Here is a 24778-nt window from a genome sequence, read left to right as displayed (position 1 = left end):
CAGAGCAATTTTAAGTTCACAGCAATATTGAGCAGAAGGTACAGAGAATTCCCATCTACCCCTTGCCCCCCACACATGCACAGACTCCCTCACTGTCAGCATCCAGGGGGGTGGATATTTGTTGTACTTGATGAATTGTTACATGGACACGTCATTACCAACCATAGGGCATACATTCTGTGTTGGACAAATGTGTAATGACACGTATTCACCAATAGTATCACTAGAGTATTTTCCCTGCCCTAAAAATTCTCTGCTCTAAGTATCTTTTAAAAAATAAATGAAATCAACTAGCAGTCTTTCTGTTTTACCTCATTAAATACAAATATTTAATTTCTGGCAAAATCTAGATTTCCTAGGCTATACCCTCCTTCATAAGAGACCCTGTGATTCATCCTTATATCCCTTTCATTGCCATGAACACAATATACACCCCATAATTATTTGTTCAAAGAAGAAAGAAGGGGAAACTGGTCCTTGCAAATATAATGCCTTGTCACGGGCACCTACCCTAGGAACAGCCTCTCATGAATTGTGGGCCTCTCTAGGCCTGGACAAGCCTGTGTAAGCATCCAATTACATTGACATTTTCCTTCTGAAACTCTTAAGGAAACCAAAACATCTGTGTTCAAGATACCATGAAGAACTAATGTGTTGATCAACTACATACGAATATTGTGTTGTATCAGATAATGAGAACCAGCATCTATCTGTAGAGCCAAGAGTCATAGCAAACGGGAAGTTTGATGGAAGAGAAACTCAGCATCCAATATTAACAGTCAATATTCGGTGCTCACATGGGATACCCGGCACACGGTGTCGGGGCTGATGCAACCCTCACAAGGATGCTCACTCAGGGTTTGGGTACTGTTTTCTTTGACCGCAGTTTACAGGTGTAAAAACTGACAAGGAAGGAAGTGGACAAGCTTGGCGTAAAGAGGCAAATCTTTCCTCCTGCCTCCAACTGCCTTTTTCCTGTTATCCCGGGCAGCCCACACTGATCCTTTGTCAGGAGCCTTTCCCCACACACTGGGAACATACTCCTGAGATACCTTGTTTTGTATAAGAAGTTATTTGAGTCTGATCGTTTCCAGAGCTCGGTTAGGAGATGCTTCACATAAACCCGCAGCTGGTGAGCCATGTGCCGTGTTTTGTTGCTTTCGCAAGCCGAGCCCGGGAGTGCTGGTGTGGGCTTGGGGTTCGACTGCACGCCTGGCCGGCCCCGGAGGCTCCGGTCCGCACTGCACGATCCACCCCGGCACTTGGGCCAGCCGCCGGGCCGCGCTCCCGCAGCCGCGCTCCCGGGATCGGCCGCCGGGCTGGGCGCGCGGCCCGCGGTCGCTGCACGTCGGCCCCCGCCCCGCCCCGGCGCGCATTTCCATTTTAAACCGCCGCCCGCCCGCCCCTCGGCCGCGGCCGGCGCAGCTGCCCGCACGGCCCGGCCCCGGAGTGGCGAGACTGCGGAGTCGCCGAGCTGTGCAAAAAAGGCCCGAAGATGCGAGCGGGCCCTGCGCCATAGACAATGAAGCCGCGGGCTTCGCCGCCCGCCGCGGGCCCTGCGCGCCGCGGTCGCACCTGCCGGCGAGACCGTCCGCGCGCTTGAGCGCCCGCCCGCCCCCTCGGCCCATGGCCCAGCAGCCCGGGCCCAGACCCCCGCACTCGGGCCGCGCGGCGCACGGGCTGGCGGGCGCCAGGGGCGCCGTCCCCGCGGCGTGAGCGCGGCCCACGCGGCGGGCGTGGGCCCCCCCCACCCCCGGGCGCGCCCGCTCTCCCCGCCTCGCCCGGCGACCGCCTTGACCGCGCGTTCCGGCCCGCGGCGCGCTGGATGCGGCGGGGCTCTGGCGGGCGGCGCGGCAGCCGCGGCCCCGGGCGACATGTACCTGCTGGACGGCAGCGGCGAGCCTGCGCCTCCGCCCGCGGACGTCATGCCTCGCGGGACGCCCCCCAGGAAGACCGTCTACCGCATCTCCGTGACCATGGTCAAGAAGGAGCGGCTGGCCGCGCCGGGCCCCGGCGGCCCCAACCCGCGCCCGGCTCGGAGGCCCCGGGCCGCGCGCTCTCCGGACGCGCCCGGGAGGCTCGTGGAGGAGGCCGAGGAGGCGGCGGGCGCCGAGGACCCCGCGGGCCGCCCCCCGAGCGCCGGGGTCTTCCGCACCTTCCGCACCCGCAGCACCGGGCAGCTGGAGCTCGGGCGGCTCCGGCCGTGCGCACGCGGCCCGGAGCGCGCGGCCCTGGCGGGCAGCCCCCCGGCCGCGGAGGAGGAGCCCGGCTCGCCCGCGCCGGGCAGCCCGGACTTGGACGAGACCCGGGGCGCGCCCCTGCGGCGGAGCCTCAGCTTCAGGCACTGGAGCGGGCCCGAGGCGCCGCGGGGCCGCGGGAGGCGCCACAGCAGCTCCGGGAGTCTGGCCTGGGCGCCGGGTGGCGAGGCCGAGGCCGGCCCGGGGGTCGCCCCGGAGCCCGCGGCCGTCGCCCAGCCTGCCTCGGAGAAGCGCAACACCCTGGACGTGGGCGAGGTGCTCAGCAAAAACGACACGCTGTCGGACCTGGAGCGCTGGGAGCGTAGCAAGAGCAAGAACCGCACGCTGGACAACAGCGACCTGCAGCGGCTGGAGCGCGCGCGGGCCGCGGCCTCCGGCCCCGGCTCGGCCTCGGAGCACCGGCTGCTGCGCTTCTTCAGCGGCATCTTCGCGCGCAGGGACGGCGCGCCCGGCGGCGGCCCCTCTCCTCGGAGCGGCGCCTCGCGGGCGCGCGGCTACTTCAGCAGCCTGCGGCGGGCCCCGGCCGACGCGCACTCGTCCAGCGGCGAGAGCATCGACGGGTCCCCGCGCAGAGGTGGGCGGCGGGGAAGGCGGTGGGGGGACCGGCTCGGCTTAGCAGAGCGAGCTGGGGCTCGGGAGCAGCTACGGGACCTGTCCTCCCAGATCACCAGCCGGCAAGCGGCCCCCCCGGATTTGAGCTCGGGTACTGAGGCTTTTAACCCAGTAAAACTGGGGCGGTCTGGAAGTTCTTGGCTGCCCCGGCCCCCAGCTGTGTGGTGGCGCCTTTCAGGGTCGCCGCCGCAGCCACCGTGCGCCTGTCTGGGGCGATCACCTTGCCGGGTGGTGCCCTTTCCCCGCAGGTGCCCGCGCAGGTGATTCTCTGTAAGCAGGCCCGCGAGTTCGTTGCTGCGCGGCGTGCTTGAGGGCTGTGGCACCTGTGGGCTGCCTCGGAGCTGGGGCTTGGCCCTTCGCCCCTGCACAGGTGGTGCTGGCTGGCCAGGAGAAGCACGTTCGTCTGGGCTAATTTCTTCTCCACCCCGACGCCTAGTCTCCCTGTAGGCTTGAGCGCTGTGATGTTGCAGGGCTGATTCGGCTGCACTCACCTTTGGGGCTTCTGGTAAGGATAGTTCACCCAGTGGGCAAGGATACCGGCCTCTCCCTCCACAGCCTCCCTGCCAACTGGTACCTTACAAGGACAGCAAGTCTGGGACTGGGTTCTGTTTCCTAGTAATGCGTTTTAGCATATAGGCAGGAAAATCAGCTCCAGAACCAGTTCTGAAATTTCCTTTCACTGTTCCCTTAAGCCCCCCACTTAGGGACCTTGCAGGGAAGGTTCGGGAAGCAGATGGGATACTTTCTTGCAGAAATCAGGTGTCCTTCTGTATTGTTTGGAGGTTAGAATCCTCCCCAAACAGACTCTGATCTTTCTTTTGTGGGGTCATCACCCTAAAGGGAAGAGTCTGGGGATGGGTGGTGGACCTTGAATGTTACGCCCTACTCGTGGTGGAGTTGGGAGTGCGCCTGAAGATACTGTTCCTTGAATTTCACCAAGAACCATCAGTAATATCCCTGGTGCTGATTACCCAAGCTCTGCTGCTGATGGAGATAAAGGTAGCTGAGGCTCTCACCGCAGTGTGGGCTTTTAACTATTTTTTGATGCTTACTCACCACCCCTGAAGAGAGGATTCCTCCCAAGTGGACCGTCACAGGGTAATTGACTGCTGAGGGTACAATATTAAGACCAGCCAGTGCAAAGATACCACTGACCTTGCTGAAATATTTTTAAGGTAAACTTAAATGATGTCATGTTCTAATATGCTTCTAATGATCCTCAGACTGTGGTAGAGAGTATTTGAAACCAAGCAGTTGAATTTGCATTACCATTAAAATCTGAGTATTTTATTAGGATAGAGTATAAATTTGTTAAACGGCTCACATTAGTTAACTTGCTATACACATCTTGTGTTTTAACCTGTGTTGGAATAATCACTTTGGAAGGCACTGTGTTTTACTCCACTCTTATCCCATCCCTCCTGCTTGCTACTCTTAATAATTTGTATTATTTTTTAATGTTTTAAAACTGTTGATATGAAGTTGCTATTGCCGTCATTTGTGTTCAGTGGAAGTTCTCCCTGTAATAGCAGGCTTCTGTCTTTGTTCTCTTGGGCTTGTAGAAAATAATAATTAGCTGCTTGGGTTCCAGACAAGTATCCATCAGAGACGAGGGTGGGGGAGGAATGCACACATGATTTTGAACCATGTTTCATTGTGGGACCTACTGATGCTGGTTAAAAGCGGCTGGTGTGTGGCTATTTCCTCTCTGGTCAGATGGATTGATAGTAGATTTAAAATAGTAAAGGCGTGAAGTGTGTTGAAATTTTTTCTCTCTAGGGCCATATAAAAGTAGTTAATGATTATAACAATGCTTGGTTTGGTTTTCCCTTGTGGCCAGCCCTTCTCTGTGGGTGGAATTACTTCGGTTTGAGACCACACTAGGGTTGTGGATTGTGTAGAAAAACAGAATGTTAATGAACTAGGTTACAGCACACACAGTCAGAAGTTTGGTACAGTACCTCATTCTGAAGTTCCAGGTAATCACAAAAAAAATAAACCTACCTCTCTCACCTTCCTCTGACTAAACTGCCTGAAAGGTCAGTGTTCTCAAGATTTTCTTAAAGCTAGTATCTATCACAAGTGAAAGGTGCAGCCTCTACAGCTTTCAGGTCTTTTCGTTTTATTATATTTTTCTGTTTTTTATATATTTGCCTCCTCTGACATAGGTTATTTAGAACTTATGTGCTATTTAAATGAAGTTTTGAATTTACAGTAAATTTTTCTACAGTAACATTCAGATGCTGTGGAACCAGGATCAGCTTCCCTGTAAATGTCCAGAGGGAAAAGTTCCATGAAGTCTTGCCCCAATCCATGGGGCTAGGTGCATTTGCAGGACTTAAAAAATTTGGATTTTAGGAAGGTAAAGTGATGCATGTTACAGAACACTGCCTGTGTGGTTAGACAGGACCTTGTAATTAGACAATAATGTGCAACAAAGCCTGAGATACTTAAACTCAGTATGATAAATATGTTTGCCATCAGGAGTCTGTTAAACGTTTGTGAATAAAGCTTCCTTTTCAGGCCTTCCTGGGATTTCAGAATTGCTGATGAGCCACTGGGGACCTCTGGTGTGATGTACGTCAGAAGGAGCCTCACTAGCTTTCTTTAAATCTTGGCCACAGTGTATTAAAATGAGAAGTTGAGGTATAACAGAAATTAGAGGAAGCTTGTCTTTGGGGCAGGTTTTCCTTTAGTTAGACTTTCAGCTATTAAATTTTTAAATTGACAATAGAAAACTCACTTTAAAAAACTATTAGGTTAAATGATTTTCTTGGCTTAAGAAGTTTATGCTTGGTCTTAGACAAGGACCCTATGCCAATAATAGGGCAGAAAGATGGTTAGTATTCTGTTTTAAAATACCAAGTCTCCCCATATCGGGTATCTGTGGTTTTCCTGTATCCATATGGCATTAGGAGCACCTGCCTTTGCAGGATGATTTTGGTCTGTTCAGGCCTTTTCTCCCTCTGGTGTGCAACAGCCCCCTCCAGAGACCCATGGCAGCTCGCACTCCAAGATTCAAAACTGTCAGGAATGTTGGAACATTTCAGAGAGGCCCCATGTCAGATCAAGGGCAGTTTCCCATTACCTGATACACATATATTAGGGTAGAGTCTGTTGCCATAAGTATAATTTAATACAAAGAAAGATCAAATAATAAATGATTGATTACACCAGGGTGTCACTTTCTGTTGCACACTCCCTGCGTCCCAGCCAGCTTGCTAATAGTCCTAGGAAGCAGCCGCAGGCAGTGCTTGCGCAGGGCCGCACATGTCAGGGTAATCTGTTGCGTCCGGGAGGATTGATTACAGCAATAAAGTGATTCATTGATAGTCGTGACTGAGGTTAGCTTTTTAAATTAGTAATTTACAGCTGATTTTTGACAGCACATTTTATGAGTGGCTTTGTTCTTTAATTTCTTATCCCCTTGATTTCTATCAATTTACATAGTGTGAGAGGCTGTCTTAACAGTTTAAAAAAAGCCTTTCAATGGAGAGAAGCAGCAATATGTGATGAAAATTTAACTGAAATAACTTGGTATGTGTTTATTTTTTAACTAGATTTGTCCCGAAAAGGACATAGATGGTTTTAAACAAGCAGTGTAACTCAGCCTCCCATTTGAAACATTGTGAACTGATTGCACACTCGGTGTTTTGGAATTCCCTTGCTTTTTATAAAACTCCAGGCAGGAATTAAGAAAAAACACATTGTTTGTTGTAAGGTTGAATTGCTTTCCTGGAGACAGAGCAGCCCACTTGGGATATAGGCAGAGCCTTGGGCTGCATTTCTTTTTGTCATCCCAGAGCCCATGTTTCAGCCCTGTCACCTGTTAGCATCTTTCTTTATGTCAGGCTGGGCTTGGAATATCTTGCCACCAATGGAATGTTCCAAAGTGTGTCTGCCAAAGAGGTCCTTCAGTGTTAACATAGACCTATTGTAACCATCTGGTTGGTTGTACAGTTACTGCAGAACTTTTGTTTGGCAGGGCTTATCTTTAGTTGTCTGATTTTTCTGTTGTGTTAACAGTGAGTTTCCATGGTATATTCTGCAGGAGCAGGGAGCTAGAGCTAACCACCCCACAGTTCCCGTGGTCTGAGGCCAGTAGCCTGTTGGCAGATGGAAGTTGCAGTGAATCACAAGCGCATGGGGTACTTAGGAGAAAGTGTGACTGTGTTTGCCTGTGTAGCATCCCTCTGAGATCCCACTGCATGATAATAACCTGGTTGCATGTCTGCCAGTTCTAAGGGTCCCTTCTGGATGCAAAGCCTGTATCATTCCTCTCTGTACTGTGGGGTTAAGAGCACCATGCTTGGCATTTAGACTTTTATGAAGTGTTTGTGGGAGGGGTTAATGAGAGGATGTAGGGACTAACGGGAGCACATGTCCTTGAGAGGGGAAGGAGCTGAGGAAGGCCTCAGAGGGCTAAAATGATTGGAGTCTTCTTGTAGGATCTGTGGTTTTCTAGCTGGAAAACGGGAAGTACTTCTCTACCAGCAAGTTGACCCAGTGCTCTGGGCGACACGGTGGCATGGCCACAGGGCTGCATGGCTACAGGAGAGCAGAGGTTGGAGTGCTGGCAGTGCTGAGGACAGATACTGAGACGGCTGCGGGGGCGGAGAGGCTCAGAGGCAGAGACCAGCTTGCTGCCTGTAGCCTCCTTCTGAGTGGACAGGATTCTAGTGATGGACCTGCCACCGTGGGAATAAAGTTGGGTTTAAACCCTCTCACCCCAAGAATGTTCCATTATTATTCCATGGTCTCATTGAGTCCATAGTGAACTTGTCCGGGACCGAAGCCCACTGGCAAGACAGTAAGACAGTTCCCAGATCTATATGGCTGATACCAACATAAAGCACTAAAGGGGTGTTATGGTTTCTGCAGTGAGCTTTTTTATTTTTATTTTTATTTTTATCTTTTGGCACAAGGTTTTTGTTTTTGACAAGAAATCTTTAGGTAGCTGCTGTTTTGTATTTTTTCTGTGATGATTTAAAACAATCATTCATTTGAAATTATACTACAATGAATAAAATAATGAAAGTAAAGCTTTTGAGGGCAGTGATTGAGATCAAGTATGTACAGGTGCAGGTGATGAACAGAATTGGTATTTTAAGGTCAACAGATTAGCAAAAAGAAGGGAGATTGTTGTCTCTGCATCATTTTGAGAGAAGTACCGTCTGCCCAGCTTCACTGTGGTAAAGGTTTTGTAAAGCCCAAATTAGAGTCCGCTGTGGTGTTGATGTTTACTTTTTTGTAGGTAAATTGGAAATTGTTTCTCATTATATATTTGATTGGATATAGGCATTTGCATTTCTTTTTTCTCCCGTTAATTCACCAAAGGTGTTAATGTAGATGCTCCCGTAATTAAGAAAATGTTGGTGCATGTCTATTCATGTGGCTGGTTTTAATTCAACGATGAGGCTTGGACCTTGGTTTTCCTATAATCTCTTGTTATTTTTGTTTTAGTAGCTGGTTTTCAATTCCAGCATCACTAATGGATCTAAAGACTCAGAAAGCTTATTAAAAATAGGCTTCCCGGGTGGGAGGATGGGAATCTCTACTCACTGATCAGTACCACGGCGTACCAGTGAGAGGCTTGGGGAAGGGTGTTTAGCTTCCCTTATCTAACAAATGAAGATAATTTTAAGAGGCACGTTTAGTTTGTGGGAGTGAAAGGGGAAATGAGAGTCACTTCCTTGTACAGCCCTTTGTTGGGGATAGTGCCAAGCGTTGAATCTATTTCTAGTATGAACATGAGGTGCAAAGTTTGGCACGATGTGGTGTGCCAGTTGTTTTGGTCAACGCGCAGGACCACTCCCTTTAGTCCGTAGCCTGTCCCTGGGTACCAGCAGGTTGTAAACTCATGTGAGTGGATGTTCTTTTGCTTGAGCTGCTTGTCAAAGGGAATCTTGCGTTCGCTTGACCTCTGTGCCTGTCATCGCAAGGGTTTTTTTTTTTTTTTTTTTAGCTATCCTGCTTGAGAATCGGCTCCATCAACGGACTCCCCTGCCTTTCTGATGCAGCCCCTGCCCTCTCTGGTTCTTTCACTAGATCAGAATCACTCAGATGTCCCCTCACTCGATGATGATGGGTGACCGCGGTGGGTATTTAACCGGTTTGCACATTCCTGCTCCAGTTAGCGAGGGCTTTGAGACACACAAAACCAGTAGGTCTGTGAAATGCGTTAAACAGGATTTTGGACATTGGATGCATACTTACAACTTGCTTTCCAGCAACTGAAGTCCTGCTGCCTTAAGATGCGGGCACGTGGTGGCCTGGGGCTGAGCGAGGCTGGTTCTGTCTGCTTTCTACACAGCTCGTCAATAGTTGTAAGATACTTGCATCTTATTCTTTGCTTTATTTTGGTTCCCCAACTAGAATCCCAGCCTCTGGAGAGTGTGATCTCTCTTGCGTGTAGGAGTAGATGGCTACTGTGCTTTCCTGGCTCACGGGAGAATCTGGAAGACAGGCTCACTGAGGACAATGGAGGCTTTTAATTTGAAAGAGAAGCCTGGAGGCATGGATGGGGACTTGTCTCCCGGTATGTGAGAAGCAGACTTAAGGACCCAGTCATTAAGCACCCATGCTGAAACCCATAGGGAAGGGATTTTGCTCAGATTTAGGAAGCCACTTCTCCCCACCATGTGGGCATTTGGGTGCCTCTGCAGCAGAGGGTTCCAAGCTGAGGCTGGTCAGGGGGTGTCAGAAGGGGTGCTGTTTGTCGTCTAGAGGTTTAGAATTGATGTAAAGTCCAGTCCTACGTTTTAAGGTCAAGAGTCCCTTAGGGTCTAGGATGTTGGTGATTTCTGCACCTGTGTTCTCTCGGGAAGCAGGTTTCTCCCAAGCCTAAAGAAAGGGAGGGATCTCTCTCTCTCTCTCTCTCTATCATTTCTTTGGCCTGTTGTCTTGCGGGCCCTGCTGCAGCCCCTGCTGCATTCTGCTGGGGAATCTGAGGCTCAGTGAGACCTCTGCCTGCCAAGCCCGAGCCGGCGGCTCCCACCCCCGTGGTGGGGCTTCTGGGGCTGCTGTGCGGCCATCGAGCCTCCCACTGTCCTGATGCCATTTGTCCCCTTGGCATCAAGGTGGTGGCTGATGTCTGCGTTGTTACCTTAACCTGCTTCTTTCTTGCTTTCTCTTGGTGCCGTAACTCAGAAATGTGACTGATAGGATGATGGTGGCAGGAAAGAATGTTCTATTGTGGGGGCTTCTGAGTTGCCACATGGACACAGCACCTAGAGTTAATGGGGTTGGTTAGGTTCAGTGTTGGCTGCAACACTTAGGCCAGGAGGGCACCTCACAAGTCACTGCACTTCCCTGATCCCCATCTGGCTCATTCCTCTGCACCAGCGCCTCTCAGGAAGGCCAGCAGCGGATGTGAAAGCAGACGCCAGACTGTGTAGGGCCACAGCACCGTCTGCTTTGCAGCGATTGCCTCTCATACGTTTTGCAAAAGACCCAAAGAGAGAAAATACCAAATGTGACCATATGCTCAGGTTTATACTTGCTCTGAGGTGGCTATCTGCCCACATGGGGCAGATGCCCTCCTGAACAAGTATATTTTTTTAGTACTGTATTTTCTCATGATCTTCAATTTCACTATTTCAGTTACTGACCGCTGTACCTTGGAAGTGGAAGCTGGGAAAACAGTTACCTTTTTTCTCTGGCTTAATCTCTCCCACCTACTGCTGGTCTTTAATCCTGTAAGTAGAAGACAGACTATTAACTTTGTAGCATATGGATTCATTGCATTCCTAATACAAGCCAAGTATGTGGAGTTTTTGTTATTCCACCTCCCCCCACACCCCAAAAAAGCTATTGAGTGCTGTGTCCTAACTCTGCCCTTCCTAATGCCTACGTGTGCTTGCTTTCTGGAGCAATGATAGCAAGCATACGACCTGAAGAGCAGAGTGGTGCACTTTCCTGAAAGAAGCTGTCTTCATGCTTAGTGAATAGTGATTGAGGCTCCTCTTGGCCACGGCGTGCAGCTCCTGGAGTATTAAGTGCTGATATATGTTTATCAGGTTTGCTCACTGATGCGTGGTGGAGATCATAGGGCCCATTGCACATTACCTTTGCATATTTAGGTTTTCTAATGATACACATAGTGTCACTGAACTTGCACTGCCCTCAAGCCGACATTTTGACTATTTTTATATGAAGTGCTGCTGCTTTGGATAAAAGCACTGTGACTTAACTGTTTCCTGTAATGTCACAGAATGTGGGAGGCACTTGAGGCTCGCATGAAAGAGGTCAGCACACAGGGAGCTGGGCCTGTGGCTGGGCTTCCTCGCGGGACCCTGGCCCTGAGACTGAAGGTGGTAATTAGGCATATACTCACACAATGTGGAGAAAATCTGTTTTGTCAGTGGGAAGGGACTTAAATAGTAAGAAACTGGGCAGTTCGAGTAGGATTTGAGGCTGTGGTCTGTCTACAGGAGAAGGGGTGGGCCTGAGCCCAGTGGGGGTGGGCTGGGGTAGGGGTCTGACCATGCATGCTGCTGTCTGGTGGGGGCCAAGGCCCAGGACTCCCCTCCAGAGCTTCACGTTGAGAAGTGCCCCCGGGCCTGTCCGTTTGGACCAGCCTGGGATAACTGGATGTGGGATGCCCCCTTGCCTGTCCAGGGAAAGGGACCCAAGTGGCTTCTTGAAGTCACGGAGGGAGGCACTGAGGGCAGCAGTCTGAGCTCCCTGGGACCCCGTCTTTGCACAGGAGCCAGCGGCTGGTACTGCGGCATGCAGGGCACCCTCAGGTGGCACCCGGGCTCGTGGCTCTGTTGTCTGCGCTTCACCTCATGGGGCACATCTGTTGGTTCTGTGCATATTGTCACCTTCAAGTCTCAGTAGGAAAAGCATGTGGCCTAGTGGGAAGGGTGGCAGCAGGTCTTAGAGCCCTGCTCAGAATCCTACCCCGCCACTCACTGGGTCACCCTAGGCATATGTCCCGTCTGGACCCTGGGGCTGACTCGGGGTCCTTGGGCACCAGATGAGATGCCCTGTGCCCATGGCAGCACTTCCGGGTGCAGCCGGCTCCGCTCTTCTCTCCTCCTCCCGCAGCTCCTTCTGCTGGCCTCTGGGAGCCGTCCTCCGTTTACACCCCCATGACCCCTCTCCTCGCGTCCCCTGCAGTTAGGCAGCGTGCACAGGAAGAGAGGGCTTCAAGCCTAGTGTTTTTGTCCTAAGTTCATTTCCACCGCGCTCGAGGTAACTGCCTTGTCCATCCCCTTCCCCCAAGGCAGTGGGACACAGACGCATACAGAGCCACTTAGGAAGGAGTTTGTCTTTTCAAAGATCTGCTAAAGTTTGAAGGCTTTGCCCACTTATTGTTAAGCTGAGATCTCAAGTTTATGACAGGTGAGTAAATGTCAAATGCAATACAACCTAAAAGTATAGCATGATTATAATTTTTTGCATCTGTTAGCATTGACCAGTATTTACCAAATATCACACCCAGTGATGTTGGTGGGTTATTGAGTTTAAGAGTAGATTATTAATAGAGTTAATTCCAGAATGAAGAGTATTGGTGAAATTTATTCTGTACAGATGTGTGCATCAAGCTGTGTCCTAGAGGGTCTAATTTAGTTGGCACATTTTATACTCTGATACCCTTGGCTGTGCTGTGCTTGGTTTCATTATATGATTTGTGATAAACGTATTGGGAAGTCTTTTCAAGCTGGTCATGGAGCCTGTGCAGCTTGTTGGCTGAGGAGGTGGCCTTGGTGCGAGACCCCTGGTTTTGTCATTTTCTGGACATGTGTCCTTGAGCGTGTCGGGAAAACCTTTAACCTCTTTGTGCCTCAGTTTCCCCAGCTGAAATGTGGGGATTGGCACTAACACTTGACCTCCTGGGCCTAGTGGTGAGGGGATCAGGGACATGTGTGAGTGTGTGCATGCAGTTGTGTGTCTGTGTCTTAGGGTGGCAGAGGGCATGAGGTCAGTGTTCTGTCCCCATTACCTGCCTGCCTAGTGGTGACTCCTGCCACCCACCTCCAGCAACAGGAAATGTTCTAGGGGGAAGTATGGCCGCCCCAGCCAGCGTGGAAAGCATGGTGGGAGGTATCTTATTCTTCTGAAAAATGAGAAACAGTATCTTCCCCTTAAGGTGGAGGGGTGAAAATAATCCCTTGGAAAGAAGTGACTATTTTGGGTTCCAGTGATTTTTTTTTTTAACTGTACTTTCCTCTTCTTTTTCATGTAATATAAATTTTATTAAAACGGTATTTTTCTTTAACAATTACATAAAAAACTTGTTATAAAACAGTACCATTTAGTGTGCTTATCATTTAATTTAAAATTTTAAGTTTCATGAGTACCCTATGAGGTAGGTAGGCAGAGAAGCTCTGGATTGAAAGCTGCTCTCGCAGAGGCTCCGAGCCCGCCGTGCATCCCTGGGGGAAGAATGCTTAGGGACTCCCACGCTCACAGCACTTGCAGGGGGTGCGGAGACAACCACTGATGCTGCCTTCCGGTGCCACGTCCACGTTCCGGCTCAGAGCAAGGCAGGGCGTGTTACCGTCTTCCTCATCCTTTTCCACCTCACTCTCCACTAGATCCCATTTGGATGCAGTGACTCCTTGGACCTGCAGGTTGAAGATGAAGTGGATGAGGGCTCATGAACCGTCTCTCTTGGCCTCGATTTCCTTGTGTGACCATGGGAGGGATGACCCCCAGCTCCAAAAGTGAGCAGTATTCTCGGCAGAGGAATCTGGGCATTTGCTAGCAAACAAATTCGCATTTCCAAGCCAGTTACTCTCCCACACTGCAGGAGAGTTTTGTGGCATTTCCCTTTTCTTTAAAGTCTTAAAATAGACACTGATCCCTTGGAAGGAGATTAAATTCTCAGGTTCCATCAGGTAACAGTTTCGATTTCGCGTTCCTGGGTGGCAAGTGTTGACCATTGCCGGATATGCAAGAATTTCCTCCCTCTGCAGCTCTGAAACCTGACTCTGGCTTATGGTAGATGTGCCTTTGGGGGTGATAAGATTTGTGTGTATAACGCCTGGTAATTCTAGAATGGTCATTCATCGCAGATACCAGCCTAATGCCCAGTTCAGGTTCATTTCCAAAGTTAGATGTACTTGATGTGTCTCAGTCGTGATTTGATAAAACGTGCAGATGAATCTGCGTTTACATGTATGTATGTGTGACCAGCATTTGAAATGCAGATTGTTCGGCTGCTCTGTCAGCTTTTCAGCTTATCTGTTTCCAGAATAAACAGGAATGTCCTTTTCATCCACAGGACATGGCCAGAGGTGTGTTTGGGATGTTAGCAGATTGGAGGGATGTCATCAGGCACCCTGTAGAGGGGAAGCACCCACGCCCAGGTTGAGGCTGTCGGGAAGGGTTTCCCAGGTTCCCCTATAGCCTCTGTCCTCCTGTAGTTGGGTCCGAGCTGTCTTACCTTCCGGCTCCACAGACAGGTGAGGCGTCTTCACTAGAGGGGTGAAGTTTGGGGGTCCCGTGTGTGCCTTCATGAGCACTCATGTCCCCGCCGGGACCCTTCATTCTCCCAGGAGACAGGGTCCTGCAGCTCCTTGCCCCCACCGTGCCAGCCCCTGTGCTTCCAACACAGTCTGGAACATCATGCCTTTGCTGGTGCTCAGTGTGCCCTGCAGGGCAGGCTGCTCTCAGCAGGCTCACATCCCACCCTGTCGCACTCAGGTCCTGCTGGGACCTGTGGGCTGAGCAGTTCTGGTTTCAGGTGCATGTGGAAGTGGGCTTTGGAATTTTTTCCTCGAGTTGAGTTTTTGCACGGACCATGTGGGTAACGACGGCTGGTGCCCATTATGAGTAGCCCAGTGGAGTTACTGTCACTGAAATAACTCTTATTTCAGCAGACGTGGTCGTCCATAGTGCATGGCAGCAAGGTGCAGCGTTCTGCCCTGTTGGCAGTGAGCTTCACGCATGGCAGCACCAGGCCCAGGTCCCCTGCCCCACTGCCTGGTGTTCCCGCCACCAGACTGTGCTGTTCAAAGAATAGGACTGATTGTTGCTGTTTTTAGTCTGGTTTGGTCGCTGTGTCATGATAAGGCAGTCACTGCACAATAATGGCAGCAGCCACATCTCTGTAACGTTTGCCAGGCTGGGTCCTGTTGGAGGTGCTTTACGTAGGTTGGTTCACTGATTCCAGCAAGAGCCCTCCGAGGTAGATTACTGTCCCATAGATCAGTAGGCTTAATGGGTTACTGTGGAGGGCGCTGCACAGAGACGTCTCTAGGTAGGTAGATGGATGGAAGGTGAACAAGTGAGACCAAGGCTGCCTCATTGGTCGGGAGCTCCCAGGCTCCCACTCAGCCCCATTGCGCTGCCTGCCGAAGACAACCTGCTTACGCCCCAAAACACTCCTGTTCACTCCCTGTCACACTGAGACAGTCCCGAGCACTTGGGATCCGCAGTGAGGGTGGACACACTGAGGTTGCTTTGTCTGCCTGTCACTGTGTACACAGCTGTCGGATGCACCCCGTGAGCTTGCTGCCCTTCTGGGCTCTTCAGCCCTCTGACACAGTCATGAGGTTGCCTTCATTACTGGGCACAGATCAGTGGACTGCAGTATGTATCTGTACAACCCCATGATGTCATCTTTTTGGACCCCAAAGAGAGAGGCAGGCAAAGTAGATTGTGCAGGAAAACGGTATTTTTGTAAGCCATAGGGGGTCCGGCGAGGGGCAACAGTCTTGTACTGAACAGGTTCCAAGCATCTCAGCTCTGTTTCTCTGCCCTCCCTGCGTTCATTGTTATTTCAGTCAGATAATTTCTGACAGACCTGAAATTGGCTGGCTGTGGTAGACTCTTCCTTCACCTGCCTCCAACCCAGGTAGCGAAAGATGAACAGCGTCTGTACTGTCTCAGGTGTCATGTCAGCCCAGTTGTGGCTAGGAGGGTAGCAGGGTGTCTGCTGCCCTGAGCTCCTGTGGTGTTGGGGTGCACCTCTGGAGAAGGACGGGCCTGGCCCAGCAGGCGGGCAGTGAGCTCAGTTTTGCCCCCTCCACCGAGGAGTCAGGCTGGAAACTTACCTTTCTGGACTGTATTGAGTATGAAAGGACATTTAGTAGCACTTGTAATGTTTTAAAAAATGCTGTTTGTATTTATTTACCTTGGACTACTTTTTCTGCAGGTAAATTTATCTCATGGTTGCACATGTTTGATGAAAATGGTGTCACAGAGAAAGCACGGGCGGCCAGAAGGCCCTGGCTCTCACCGCCCTCCGGTGTTCCGGTGATTCTAACCTCTTTCTTGGGCGAGGACAGGTGTTACTGCCTGAGCCATGCTTGGGGCCAGCTCAGCAGCTTCCTGTTGGCTGCTCAGAGGACTTCACGTGTTTTTAAGACAAAGGACCCTGGACGGTTAGAGCTACAAGGGACTTGCCCCCTGCCCGCTCCCCTGTTGAAGGTGCAAGCAGCAGTGGGTGGGCCCCTGGAGCTTCCGGGCTGTGGGCAGGTGCAGGAGGGGCCCATCCCTGTGCGTGCACGCGCGCCTCCCTCCCTCTTGGCCCGAAGGCCTGGCTCTTAGAGTGTTGCATTTTGTTCCAGAGGCGGAGCCCAAATTGGAGCCCTTGATATTGTACATTTGAAACATTTAGGCACAGGTCTTAGTTTAAAAGCGGTAACCAAGAAGCCAAGTACGGTTTCCTCAGAGCCCCTTGACCAGGAGGACAGGCAGTGTGAACGGCGCAGCCTCAGCAGGCGCGCAGACTCCAAGGCTCCTGGTTGTCCCACAGCTCTGCCGGCCCAGGGGCTGTGCGTGTCCCGGCAGCCACAAGCCAGAGCCCATCTGGGAGGGACACGGGCTTTCCCCGCGGGGGCCCAGGTCTGCTGGGGGTGGGTGCACTGCTCTTGCATTTTAGTTGCCCTGGTGCTGGGTGAGGTGGTCGTGTTTTTCCTTTGCTCATGGTTCTTCCCGGGCAGTCCAGTCCCTGTTGGTTTTGAGAAGTCCAAACGAATGGTTTTATTTTCAGAGTTCTGAATCGAGCCATGTAAACACTTTGAGTCTGGGCCTGAGGGTTTGGCATGGAGTCATGGCTGCTATTTTAAATATGCCAGAAGCCTTCTTGGAAGTCACTTGCTGCCATTTTTTCTCTGATTAGGCTGTGAACTTGGGTTCACAGAGTGCTTAGAGCACCAGCATGCTGGGGTAGGTGGTGTGTACCAGAAGACCCTATCGCTACACCCCAGATCCTATTCTCTAGCCCAGGCAGGGCCCTTGGGGAGTCTGCCCCTTCCGGAGGGATCCTGGCTCTGGGGCACTCGATGCTGGGTGCCTTCTTTCCTGTGGCACGTGCAGCTGGAGCCATGCGCCTGGCCCTGGGGCTGCCCAGTGGGAAAGGCCAGTGTCTCTGCAGGTAAATACTGCAGTGTTCATCCAGGGACGGGAAAGCGGGGCCTGCTGGAAGGCTGTGTTTACCAGCCCCATACTCTCACAGGTGGCAGTCTTTATACATTCCCATTGCAGTAAGCAGATTGACACATCCTCAGAATCTGTTTACGACCTCAGGCTAAAGATAATCATTTGTGATGTCCCAGCATCTGTTTGGGGCACCGAGGAGTCTGACTGACTTTGATGCACCCCTCTCTACCCGCCCCACCGCCCACAGCAGCACTGGGTCTAAAATGACCAGGTGACCATCGTTGGTTGTGGGTGTGACACAAGCAAGGCCACCTTTTGGCAAATGCTGCAGGGTGGACACCAAGGAACGACCTGTTACCTGTAAGTTACCTGTTGCTGTGGGTTCGCATCTGCAGAGGCCCCACACGGGGAGAGGCAAGGGCCTCCTGCTCTGGGGACCGCAGCTCCTGTCCCTTCACTCTCTGTCCTCCGTGGGGCCTCCAGAGGTGCCCTGGCCCGGCCCCCATTTCTGCCCCGTGGCGGACGGCTGATGGAGCTTGGGGACTCTGGCTAATGACATCCAGGCAACTCAGAGGCAAGGCAGGGATGCAGAATTTTGTAGTAGAAACAAACATGCAGTGTGAAGCTTTTCAAAGAAACAGTTGCACCGTCATGATAGCTGGTTAGCTGGTTACCCAGTTGTGAGAGAGATTAAATTATCAAAAATCATAAAGCTTTCTTCAGAGGGAACCAATGTAACAGTCCCATGCACCAAGTGTGCATGGTGAATTTGATTTGGAGCTTTTGTAGAAGATGTTATGTGTATCCTAAGCCAGAGGTTAAGGGGGTCTCCCTTGCAGGCACCCTGTGGGAACCGGCCCCTGCACACCCAGTAATTGTCACGGGTCGATGTAGATATGCAGGCCGCTCCCACCCACAAGGCCTCCCGCACGTCTGGCTCCCCCCCCCACCCCCGCAGCCCACTGGATCTTGTCCACCTTCCATTTGTCCTGTGAGATGGACACCAGGCCTTCTCCCGCACCCGGTCCCTCAGGGATTCTGGGATGCGGCCTCCACACCCCCCCCACCCCCCGCCTCCAACCCTTCTCTCCCCCCCCACCCTCCCCCTTCCCTCCTCTCCAGTCCGCATCCCCTCTCCATGCTCCCACCACCTGGGGCCACTGAGAGGGACGTTCCCGCCTGGTCTCCGCAGCCTCGGCCCATGCACCAGCCGGAAACTCATGTCATCTTCTCGCCGCAGAAGCTCCCCGGAGATGTCCACTGCCCTTAGGATGGAACCCAAACTGCGCTCTGACCCCCACACCCTGCCCTCCCGAGTGGGTCTTGGAGCCTCAGGGCCTGGGCATCGCCCTCTGCCCTCCTGCCCTCCTCATGTTCCAGCACCAGCGCCTCAGGGATCTTGACCCGCACCACCCCGCTTAGCCTTCACAGGTCTGTCCTCGCACATCTCTGGGGGCTTGCGGGTCCTCTGCTCTAGACTGACGCTTCCAGGGCGGGTCAGCTGGGCCTGGTCGGGTGATCTCACTGTTCTGGGGTGCTGCCCGGCTCCAGAATCCCGGGTGGGTGACGGGGTCGGGGGCAGGTTCAGGTGCTCAGCAGGTCTGGCTTCGGGGTGCGTGAGCCTTCCTGGTGGGGGCTTGGTAACTGCAGGGCAGCAGTTTCCACGGGGTGGGGCCGATGCTGGGGCTCAGCTCCTCGGGGTTTGCCTGCTGTGAGGGCAGTAGATCGCGGGACATTTCTCGTGGCGTGCTCTGGGACTCCCCACCCGGGGCGCCCCGGGCGCCAGCACCCGGAGGAGGTAGCTCTGGTTGCAGCGCACTCTCTGGGGGGGGGTCAGGCCCCCCGAGGAGGTGGGCAGGGCAGGGGTCCTGAGTCAGCTAAGGGCTGGGTCTTTGTGCACATCACTGAAGGGTACTTGGGGGGATCTGCCCTCCAAGGGTCGTGTCCGTGGGTCTTGCTGCTGTTCACTCCGGGCGGTCACTGGGAGGGGGCTCTGCCAAGAGTGGCCAGCCTCCAGCACTCCCCACGGCCAGGCTCTGGGGCCCGTGGGGGGACGGGGCTCAGGGTCAGGTGACAGTGCCAGACACCCTCCTTACAGGAGCATTAGGAGCCGTCCTTGCCCTTCCCACAGGAGCCGTCCTTGCCATTCCCACAGGAGCCGTCCTTGCCATTCCCACAGGAGCCATCCTTGCCCTTCCCACAGGAGCCGTCCTTGCCATTCCCACAGGAGCCGTCCTTGCCATTCCCACAGGAGCCATCCTTGCCCTTCCCACAGGAGCCATCCTTGCCATTCCCACAGGAGCCGTCCTTGCCCTTCCCACAGGAGCCATCCTTGCCATTCCCACAGGAGCCATCCTTGCCATTCCCACAGGAGCCATCCTTGCCATTCCCACAGGAGCCATCCTTGCCCTTCCCACAGGAGCCATCCTTGCCATTCCCACAGGAGCCATCCTTGCCATTCCCACAGGAGCCATCCTTGCCATTCCAATAGGAGCCGTCCTTGCCCTTCCCACAGGAGCCATCCTTGCCCTTCCCACAGGAGCCATCCTTGCCATTCCCACAGGAGCCATCCTTGCCATTCCCACAGGAGCCATCCTTGCCATTCCCACAGGAGCCGTCCTTGCCATTCCCACAGGAGCCGTCCTTGCCATTCCAATAGGAGCCGTCCTTGCCCTTCCCACAGGAGCCGTCCTTGCCCTTCCCACAGGAGCCATCCTTGCCCTTCCCACAGGAGCCATCCTTGCCCTTCCCACAGGAGCCATCCTTGCCATTCCCACAGGAGCCATCCTTGCCCTTCCCACAGGAGCCATCCTTGCCATTCCCACAGGAGCCGTCCTTGCCATTCCAATAGGAGCCATCCTTGCCCTTCCCACAGGAGCCATCCTTGCCCTTCCCACAGGAGCCATCCTTGCCATTCCCACAGGAGCCATCCTTGCCATTCCCATAGGAGCATGCAGGAATTAAATAGAAGAGTTCGTTGAGAATTGATTTTAAGTAGCTGTTACTCACGTGTGGAAAATCATGTATCTGCCAGAACATTCTTAGTTCCTCTGAAGTAAAAGGTCCTATCACTTGGTCCCTGATGAGTGGTAGATAATGGCTCTTCCATTTGGACAACATGGCAGTTTGGATAGCTGCTAAATTTGCAAAATATGAACATTTTATAAAAAGCAACAAATCATCTGGTGGCACAGGTAACGGCCCATGTAGCCTGAGGTTTAGAGCCGTAAAGAATAAGAAACGAACGATCAGGAGACTCCTTGCTGGGCAGCGCCTTTGGTGCCAGGGCTGTTTGTTCCTCTTTATCTCAGGCATCTCCTGTGGGCATTTGGGGACGCGGCCTGCTGTCCCCACCTCCGCTTGCTTTTGCACACAAGGGACTCTGCCATTTCCTTCCTGAGAAGTGTAGAATGAGAAAGCAAACACCTCCCAGACTTAGAGAACAGATAACCAGGGGTAAACAGACACGAGGACACACGGGGACACCAGCTTCTTCTAACCAGCGTGACCTGCATGGTGTTGACTGGGATGCCCCGCGGGGCCTCCCCCATGCAGCTCCCACGGTGGCCTTGAGCTGTCCGATGGGCAGAGAGCCTCTGGTGGGTAGGTGAAGGCAAGCAGCTCCCTGCAGTTGGGAGATCTTTATAAAACGCCTGTCTAGTATTTTATTAGTAAGTGTGCCTTGTAACTTCAGAACCAAGTAAGAATTTCTGGCAGTCATAGTCTGAGGACTGAGAAGTACAGAAATAATGGGGGCCTTCTCTTTGTGTTTCCACCCTAATTGTGCTTTTCGGGGCTCAGACATTGAGGCGGACCCTGACAGCCTGCCTAGTTCACCGCCTCGATCGCCGTGCTGATCAGCCATCTCTCACTACTCCAGTTCTTGATGCGTAAAAAGGAACTACTCCCCTCTGAGACAGCACACTGTTGCCTTTCTAATTACAAAAATAGAAAACATCCTGTGGTCAAGAATTAAAACAGGACAGAAATCAGTGAAGAGAAAGGAGATCCCCCTGCGTCCTACCCCTCAGAGATGTCCACCGCTGGGAGATTAGTTGGGGAGAGTCCTAGATGCTCTTGTTTGCAGTTGTTTCCATGCTGTCTACCTGCTCACCTGTGTGCAGCTGTGCGCTCAGGTGATATATGCTGTAACCCAATTTTTAATGCTTGGTGTATTATACGTAGTCTGTCGTTGGACTTTTCCATGCACAGCCAGATTTTGCTCGGGGTGTAGCGTTTTGTGGGGGCGAGGTATCCAGGCACGCCTGCATGCCGTTAGCAGCAGTGTCTACTCTGTCAGCTGCAGCTGATTGGGGCATAGGGTCAGGTGCACTGGGGCATCTTGTTGGAAGGAGATAAGAGGTGGGTCCTAAGTCAGGCAGGTGGCCCCGAGCACACCTTCTCCATAGGCTCCAAGCCTGGGGAACAAAGGAGATGAGCAGGGAGGCCATTGGCCTTTCCAAGGAGCTTTGGGAGTGGACCAAGGTGGGTTCCTTCATACTCCCCACGTTGGGGTCAGACGAGGTGCCAGGGGTGTTTGTGGCCATTCCTGGTCCATCTGTGGTGGACCTGTTTTAATCTCTTCTGAGTAAACATTGGAAATTCTGCTCTGAGGACCGAGGAGGGCTGAGAAGGTGCAGGCATGAGGGTTGCGGGGGGAGGGGGGCAGGACTGGCCGTGCGGTGATGGACACTGCCCCGACCAGTGTGGAGGGAGTTGACAAGCTTGTTTTCCCAGTTGCTCATGACCCATACTAACCCTGGATTTCAGTGTCAGGAGTGTGTGTGTGTGTTGGGGGGGTGTCTGGGAGTCATGTGGGGTCCTGAAGCACACAGGGGACATTTAATAATGACACTGGGACAGGCCCTTTGCTGCACTGTGCAGCCTGCCCTGTAGTCTCTCGGATGGGAGGCCAGGACCAAGCCCGCAGAGAGGAGAGATGGATCCGTGTTTGTCAGTGGGCTCAACAGACCTGCTACCAGGACCGTTATTAGATTTCCTGAGCATTACAAGCTAATGGGCAGTATTTATTTTAATCATGTAATGCAGCCACAAAATTCGTAGTGGCACCGTGAAATCACTGCCCATTTCCTGTGCATGGGCTGCAGACCTATTTATGGGGGGGAGTTTATGCAAGCTGACCTTAGATGTGCCCTGTCCACATCCTGTAAGAGAACATTCCAATTTTTTGTTGTTGTTCTGATTTGCTTTCATCTGCGTTGTCCAGGGCACTTAGCAGAGGCCATTCACAGGACTCGGGGTCTCTGAAAAGCTCCCTTTTGTTCAGCACGGGCCCATGAATTGAGAAGCTGGGACTGCCCCCCAAGCTCTAGCTGCGCCTGTGGGTCTGCATGGAAGGGTGTTCCTGGAAGAGAAGAGTCCAGGATGCGAGAGCCAGAAGGAACTGGATGCAGCCCCCGTCATTTCACAGATGAGGGAATTGAGGCCCAAAGAGGCCAAACAGCATGCCAGAAGTTGCCGGGTGCTGCGTGCAGAGCATGGACTTGAAGCAAGCATTCCCACACCCCGCTGGAGAATGCTTGCTCAGGCCTCCCGTTCAGGTAGCCCCCAGGAAGCACCTTCGGAAGCGGCTGGCCTGGCCGCAGCAGCCTCCTCTCCACCCTTGCAGTCCCAGGCAGAGTGGGGTTTCTCGGAAGCGCAGTGTAGGCTGGCTGTGCCTTCCCCCCTGGTTTGGGCCCCGAGGCCATGCTGCCCGTGCCACCCTGGCCCAGACTGTAGGGACAGGTTAGTCAGATGGCTCCAATGGATTCACTGTCATCTTTTCTCAAGCCATTATATGAATCTTACTATACACATTGGTTGCATCATGAATTTAAAAATATTACTGATCATTTAGAATTCTTCATGGAATTAAAACTCTCAAGCCCAGTAATATCCCAGCACAGGACTGGCAGAAATTCAATATATGAATTATAAAGATCTAAGCCTTCTCTCCTATTTTCTTTGGTACTTATTTCACCAGGGAAAATTGTGCTTATTTCAGCTTTGTTTTCCACAAATAAAGTGGTGGTTGTCCATCACCAGCATCTAAACTGCATAGTAGAAATTACCTTAATATGTGCATCCTCTCCAGCTTTGATAAGAAAGATAGTTGTAACCTATCTCAGAGAAATGGCCCTGAATTCAGCCTGTTTTTGTTTTCTCATATAATTTCTGATTCCTACCTTTCCACAAAATGTTCACATTTCCATATTTTCATTTTCAAGGATACTGTAATTTCATTCTAAGGTGTTAAAATGTTTTAAAGAATCCTCAAAGTCTGTTTACGAATTTAAGTCAGAAAATTTAGGGTCCCGACTCTGGTCTGAGATGAATGTTCTGCTGCTGCTTAGAAGTGCCCAGAGCCACTGGCAGGAGACTGCGTCCCTGGCCACGGCAGCTCGGTGTGCCCCTGGGGCTGCTGTCCCCGGGACGCCTCATCTTAGAAGTGCTGTGCAATAGGGGGCATTACTGTTGCATGATTAATATTTCACTTTTAGAAGTTGTCAGCCAAGGCCCAGCCATCAGTCCTCACCAAGTGCAGGTTGACGTCCACTCTATGCTTAGACCTTGTGGTTGGTAACAAGCCGCATTGGCAGGTCTCTGCAGAGCATGGGCGAGCGGGTGGGAGGCCTGTCTGCGTGCCTGGTCTTGTGGGCCTCTGACAGGCCCCGATCCCCAGCTCGTGTGGGACTGAAACAAGGAAAGGACTCCGGTTATGCAGGACGTTCCCCCAGACCCCAGACGGGGCTGGAACCTTTTCTGCCACCATGTCTTTCCTTAATTTAGTGGTGGGAGGGGAATGGTGGTGTTACTGCCAGGAGGTGGGAACAAAGGACAGGCTGAGCCAGGCTGTTTGGGGCCCAGCTCTGGGGAGACCTGCAGACTCAAGCAGTGTCTTTGGGGGTGTCTGGGCATGGAAAGCCTGAAATCAGAATAAGATTTCAGGTGGCAGTGGTTGGTATAGCTGGGGAATTGGGGCTGAGTTCTCATACCATTGTAGCTCGTGACCCTAATATATAGAGTTGAATGTACTCCCCCACCCCCACCTCCCTGCAAAGTTATTGCAGCCTCTTTGGGTTCCCACTAGTTAAATGCGATGAGTTTTTCCCTTTCTCAAAATCCTGGAGCATTTTGTGGCTAAAGCTTACTGTAGAGCCATGAAATACTCTGCTGAAACAGTGAACAACTAGGTCCACATTGCATTCTGCTACCATAATGTTAACATTCGAAACCCAAATTTGGAAGCAGTTTTTGTTTTATTGATGGTGCTTTAGCCACATGGAAAGTATCCTGTTCCTTCCCCATGGACTCCCGTCGGCACAGAGCTTTGTCGGACTGCATTTCCTCCAGCAGCTTGTGCTGGTGTCTAGGCTCACCCTGTACTGTTGAGGTTTGGGAGTTAGAACTGGAGGTGAGACCCCTGGTGAAATTAGGAACCGGCAAGGTGTGGTGTTTTGCCAGAAGTGCCAACGGAGCAGGAGAGGGCACTGGGAGGCCTGCCCGCAGGTGGCTCTTCTAGGGGCGTCCGTGTGGAGAGAAGCCCCTGCTTTGAGCTTCAAGACAGGTGT

The 24778-nt window shown here is 52.3% G+C and overlaps 1 protein-coding gene across 16 annotated transcripts in view; it reads left to right on the top strand.

The window, feature by feature from the left end:
• Positions 1 to 24778, top strand: part of AGAP1 (ArfGAP with GTPase domain, ankyrin repeat and PH domain 1) — a 513333-nt gene that overhangs the window by 143945 nt on the left and 344610 nt on the right. For 2 of the 16 annotated variants that reach the window (XM_073217935.1, XM_073217943.1), the window contains exon 1: positions 1375 to 2832. The exons of 6 other annotated variants lie outside the window; for them this stretch is intronic. In XM_073217935.1, coding sequence (XP_073074036.1) covers positions 1875 to 2832 — 958 coding nt within the window. In that variant the 5' untranslated portion in view covers positions 1375 to 1874. Of the gene's footprint in view, positions 1 to 1024; positions 2833 to 24778 lie in introns of those variants that run through there. 8 more of the 16 variants (XM_073217941.1, XM_073217937.1, XM_073217942.1 and 5 more) reach the window with 7 other exon arrangements.

The sequence above is a fragment of the Manis javanica genome, chromosome 12 (genome assembly GCF_040802235.1).
Source record: "Manis javanica isolate MJ-LG chromosome 12, MJ_LKY, whole genome shotgun sequence".
Taxonomy (NCBI): domain Eukaryota; kingdom Metazoa; phylum Chordata; class Mammalia; order Pholidota; family Manidae; genus Manis; species Manis javanica.
This window is presented reverse-complemented; position numbering and strand designations above follow the sequence as displayed.